Here is a 6,000-nt window from a genome sequence, read left to right as displayed (position 1 = left end):
CAGTACATTCTGCTGCATAGACTCCTCTTCATTCAGTGCACAGGCATCTTTGGCAGGAGAACTCTGGAAAGTTCCTTATGCTCTCTTCTGCATGATAAATTACTCAGCTGAAAATATCAGAAACCTACCACTGATATCATGATATGACCAAGACTAGTATTCAAAACTATGCTAAAAGTAAAGTTATTAACTTTAGATATTTAGGTATCAATGCGAACGGCTTGCATTTTGGAAGAAATCAAACATCTCATTTGAATGCTAACCAAAATGTGCAGACATTTTCTTTACTCATGGTATCGCCCTCACTGTAGACTTGATAAAATCTGCTATTCAAAACTGCTTCCATCATTTAGAAAGCACAACTTTTGCAAAATATTTTTATGTGATTTTTATGGGTGACAGAAAATTCAGGTTAAATTGACTCATTGAATCTTCACATTAACCACATGAGAGAGATTTTGTTCTTTCGTTTTTATCAAATGCGGAAGTTGAGACTTTCAAAAGTTAAGTTAAGGAATTTGCCTGAAGTTAGTTCTCAGTTAGTAGGTGAAGAAGTTAATTCTTAAGCCCAATTTTTTTTTAGTTAAATGAAAAATATATTTGACCACATAAACAAACAAAAAGTATTGCATAAGAAAAATAGTGTAGCAATATATGAAATAAAATAAGAGAAAAAATGGCATAATGACGATTACAGTCTTTCATGACATCTATATAATGACTTTACAACAACACCTAGATAGCATTTGATTGAATAACTAGAGTCTGTAGCCCAGCCAAATTGAAACATAAAACTAGCTATGACAAGCATATTGTTATTTCATGAAAGTTGAAGCAAATGAAAGAGAGAATTCAGAAAATGTTTACCTATGGATATCTACTCTCTTCCTCCTCCTTATTAATAAAAATATAGCAACATGGATAAACTTAGAGAAAATTATGTTAAGGAAAACAAACTAGGCACAGAAAGAGAATTACCACATGCCCTCACTCATAAGTAGGAGCTAATAAATAAACAAATAAATAAAAAAACAAAGAAAGAAATAAAGGTACAACAATCACAATAATATGTTGAACTCTCAAAAGGAGAGAACAAAAGTGAGGTTACCAGAGGTGGGAAAGGGGGAGGGGAAGGGGTAAGGGAAGAATTGGTAAAAAGACATGAAAAATGATTACATTGTGCAATGTTGAGTATAGCAATTATCCCGATTTGAGAACCATATATTGCACATGGGTATGTACCCCTCAGATATGTACAATCTATTATGTTTCAATTAAAAAACAAAAAAAACAAAACAAAAATCAAGAAGATCTAAAAAGCTGTATTGGAAAAAAAAACCCTACAAATGTAAAAAGTTTATAATTCTGGAGATTACAAAATTGAATTGAATTAAAGAAATAAATGCATTGAATTGTTGAATTAAAGAAAGTCAATATTCACCCATTAATGTATAAACTTATCCCAAAGCTACCAATACACAAATACAAGGGAAAAAAAGCTAGAACCTTTTGCATTACCCATGAGATTATAAACCATGAACAACTACGACAAGGCTGTGATTCAAATTAGAAAGAAAAAATTCTTGTCAAGCCCAGATCTTGGCACTCTGGACACTATTTCGTATTGCACTACAGTACAATGGTGCATGGGATGATTCTCCCCTATTTTCTTTTCTTTAACTAGTTTTAAGTTCTGGGGTTTCAAACTGTATCCCTGTGATATTTACCTTCTTTTCAGAAACTTTACCGCGAGGGCTGGGATGAGATGAAGATGAGCTGTGATGTGCGCCTGGACGCCATCCCCATCCAGGCTGCCAAGGCCTCCCGGGAGATTGCAAGTGACGTGAGTGCGGCCTTTTTAACTTCCCATTAATGTAAGCAAATGCCCTCAGTGCAAGGGGACGTGCTGTGATCCATCTGCTTTGTTTTCCCATCTCCAGTACAAATACAAGCTGGACCACGAGAAGCAGAAGGGACACTATGTGGGCACCCTCACAGCCAGGGATGACAACAAGATCCGGTGGGCCCTCATTGCTGGCAAGATCCAGAATGAAAGAGAGTATCGGCTGCACTGGGCCAAATGGAAGACCAAGTTCCAGAGCCCTGTGGATATGCTTTCTATCTTGCATGCTAAAAACTGCCAGACCCTGGTCAGCGACATTGATTATCGCAATTACCTACACCAGTGGATATGCCTACCTGACCAGAACGATGTGATTCAGGCCAAGAAAGCCTACGAACTGCAGAGCGATGTGAGTGAGCTACACTTTAGGTTAGGCTCTGCTGTCATTTTGCCATGACTCCCAGACAATTTATGACATTAAACCCTTGTGTCATCATTCCACATTTTTATATAGTAAAGAATTTGATATGAGTTAGACCTTATAGTATGGTATCAAAATCACCAAAGCCATGAAGGATCCAGACCTTGTATTAAAAAATAAATCGTAGCATGAACACAGTTTGTAATTGTATCATGTTAAAGAAAACTACTGTGAAAATATTATTCGTATAAAATTTAAATAGCTATCAAGGTTCATATGAAATAAAATATTAGCAGTCCATGGGCAGGATATAGGCACAGACATGCTTTATTTCACTGACACACTGTTTAGAAATTTTGAATTAAGTTGCCAAGATTTCAGAAAATTTTGGTGTACAAATCCAGGATTTCCCTTTTCTGTTCAAATTCAGAGGATGCAGTTCTGTATGTGTACTACCCCTGGGCAACAATAACCTGAGGCTAACCCTCTTTACATAGGAAATATATCTTCCAGTTTGTCATATTACCTGGCCTCCTAATTAATTTTCTTGCATTACCTGCCTGGCTGCTTGAGTATATCATCCTTGGCTTATATAGTGTTTAAGTTGTCTTTCTTCATCTTATGAATGGATGGGCTAAATAGGGCCATGTGACCCAGGTTGCTGAATTCTATTTGGGCTTGTTTTCACAGGCAATTTACAAAGCTGACTTGGAATGGTTACGTGGGATTGGGTGGATGCCAAATGATTCTGTTTCCGTCAACCATGCCAAACATGCTGCAGATATCTTCAGTGAGGTATTCCATGATTTTACCCTGCTAATCTGTACATTACCCAAGAGACTGAACAAAAATACACAAGCCAAAATACAATCATCTCATAACATTTTTAACCATTTTAATTGCTGTAATTTAAGCCAGACATTTTTTCGAAATAACTCTGTACTGTCCCTATCACAGTATGAGATCACATCCATAATATAATATGCAAAGCACCCATTTATCCTTGGGATTATATAAAGAAAATTTCTTTTGTCAGCAATAGCAATGCACTTGGGAGAAGTTTGTCCAGCTGGAAAAATGTATTGAGAGTTATGATACACATAATGATATATTACATAAGTTGGGGAGCTGAGCAAACTTGCTGCTTTCAAATCTGTGGGACGTATAGAAAGCCAATACATTGTTGAAAAAATAAAATGCTGAAAAGAAAGCCAAATTGCCAAGAAGATGCCACTCAACTATGGCATTCTGTTCTTCCGGTAGAGAAGTATATCTATCTCAGCTCACACAAGACCAGGAATTACAACTATCTAAAGGATATTTTATTTCCTATAGAAAAAATATCGCACAAAAATAGAAACTCTCAACTTTACTCCTGTGGATGACAGAGTTGATTATGTGACAGCTAAACAAAGTGGTGAGATCCTCAATGATGTAAGTATATGATTGTTCTAAAATCGCACAATTGTGCAGATATTATTTCCAAAGCTTTTCTCCCTACTTACACTCAGCATGCAATCATTGTCTGAGATGCAGCTTTTAGTCATTGAAAATTTGATGTCAGCTACTGAATTACAAAATGTCTTAAGAAAATGACTGGAGTATGTTTATTAAAAACTCATTTCCTAGCAAAAACTAATCTTAATAACTGAAATAGATGTTATGCTATTTATTTTCTTTGTATGACTGGTATGAATGTTCTTATATTTCAATACAAAAATATAAATTTTAATTGCAGAGACTACTTCAGAAGCTGATGGTGTTGTTAGATAAACACAAGTCTATGCATTGTTTTACTTTTTAAAATTCAGAAATATATGAGTTCAAATGACAAAAAAAAGAAATACTAGCAATTGCTTGGACATGATATATTTTTAACATATGCATTGTTTTACTTTTTAAAATTCAGAAATATATGAGTTCAAATGACAAAAAAAAGAAATTTTGATACTAGCAATTGCTTGGACATGATATTTTTTTTAACAACACGTAACTTTCCTCCTTACCTCTCACTTTTAGATTAAATACAGGAAAGATTGGAATGCCACTAAATCAAAGTACACCCTCACAGAAACTCCCCTACTGCACACTGCCCAGGAGGCTGCCCGGATACTGGACCAGGTATGGATTTTACCTGGATGCCTGGTGCTTTGCATGAGGATGGAGACTTTAATTGAACTCTAGATTTATGCACCCAACTTAATCTTACTTTCTGACTTCTCATTTTAACCCTTCGTTGTGGCTCTCTGTGTCTTAGTACCTCTACAAGGAAGGCTGGGAGAAGCAAAAAGCCACAGGCTACATTTTGCCCCCGGATGCCGTGCCATTTGTCCACGCCCATCACTCTGGTGATGTTCAGAGCGAGGTAATGTATTCGGATATGAGTGCACTTTGCAAAAGCTGGACCTTGCCCATAAGAGATTCCAGCTATGCCTAAGGCATAGGTAGTACCTTAGAGGTGTTCCTTTTTAGCTTGGCAGACCTGGTGATGGTTGGAGTACCTGCTTCCCTTTTGGCCCTTTTCCCATGGGTTTTCCTCTTCTTCTTTTTGTTTCTTGGCTTCTTTAAAAGCTATTGTGTGAGTTCTTTACTTTATCTTGTATTTGCTGCCCTCTCTAAAATCTCTAGACCTTAAAAAAAACATTGCCAGAATCAGAGAACAAGTAGATAGTTTTTTTTTTTCTTTCTATTTTTAAATGGCTATTTCTTCATATTTATTTTTGTTCTCAGGGTAGGGGGGCTAAATTTGTGGATGTTTCCTAGCAGGTAGTCAAGCTCCCTTTGCCTTGTGTGCTTGTCAAAGCTGATGGAATCTGTATTCTTCTTCCCACCAGCTGAAATACAAAGCTGAATATGTAAAGCAAAAAGGTCATTATGTTGGTGTCCCAACGATGAGAGATGATCCTCATCTGGTTTGGTTTGAGCATGCAGGCCAGATTCAGAATGACAGACTATACAAAGAGAACTATCACAAAACAAAGGCCAAAATCAACATACCTGGTGATACAATGTCAGTCTTGGCTGCCAAGCAAGGACAGTCCCTTGTCAGTGATATTGATTACCGTAATTACCTGCACGAATGGATTTGTCATCCTGACCAAAATGATGTTATTCAGGCAAAGAAGGCCTATAACCTACAGAGTGATGTAAGTGATTTTTGTTTCTTCATTATGTAGAAATGCATGGTACACTCTGAGAATGACAAGCAGTATCCAGAACCATCAGTCTTTGAAACGTTGCACCAGAAACATTTAGTTTGTTTCCAGAAGGGAATTGAGGGTGGGTATGAAGTAGAGAAAAATCAGGAGCAGTGATTGATTGATAGCTTTGCCTACTTTCAAAGTCAGCTTTTTAAAAATCTGCTTTTTTTGTACCATTTCTGCCTTCAGCAACTCCTTACATTTGCATGGAAAATTTTCAGTTGATTTAAAATAATAATTGGTTTGGGCGGAAACTGAGATTGAGTTTGGGTTTTCACAGTATTGGATGATACTATAGAGAAGGACCTAGAAATGTTCTGTTCCTGCTTTACCAAGCATCTCATTCCTCAAGGCATTTATGATAGAGTTTCTTGCAAGGAATCAAAGCAAAAGAGAAACAAAGTACTGATTAAGCTGCATGAGGGCCCAGAATCCATCAGGCAGAGTTTAGGTAAAGCTGGGTAGAGAATATGTCATTGACCGCCTTGCATGGAAGCTTGAATCAAGATCTGTACCTGCCACCAGCCATCCATAGG

General features: G+C 36.9%; 1 protein-coding gene across 1 annotated transcript in view; it reads left to right on the top strand.

Annotated features, from left to right (window-relative positions):
- The window catches only part of NEB (nebulin), a 225,660-nt gene that overhangs the window by 147,914 nt on the left and 71,746 nt on the right, over window positions 1-6,000 (top strand). Inside the window, exons 80-86 of the mRNA XM_008566372.1 lie at window positions 1,739-1,843; window positions 1,941-2,252; window positions 2,955-3,059; window positions 3,600-3,698; window positions 4,284-4,385; window positions 4,522-4,629; window positions 5,099-5,410. Of these exons, the coding sequence (XP_008564594.1) occupies window positions 1,739-1,843; window positions 1,941-2,252; window positions 2,955-3,059; window positions 3,600-3,698; window positions 4,284-4,385; window positions 4,522-4,629; window positions 5,099-5,410 (1,143 nt within the window). The remainder of the gene's footprint in view (window positions 1-1,738; window positions 1,844-1,940; window positions 2,253-2,954; window positions 3,060-3,599; window positions 3,699-4,283; window positions 4,386-4,521; window positions 4,630-5,098; window positions 5,411-6,000) is intronic.

This window comes from Galeopterus variegatus, unplaced genomic scaffold (assembly GCF_000696425.1).
Source record: "Galeopterus variegatus unplaced genomic scaffold, G_variegatus-3.0.2 Scaffold237, whole genome shotgun sequence".
NCBI lineage: Eukaryota > Metazoa > Chordata > Mammalia > Dermoptera > Cynocephalidae > Galeopterus > Galeopterus variegatus.
This window is presented reverse-complemented; position numbering and strand designations above follow the sequence as displayed.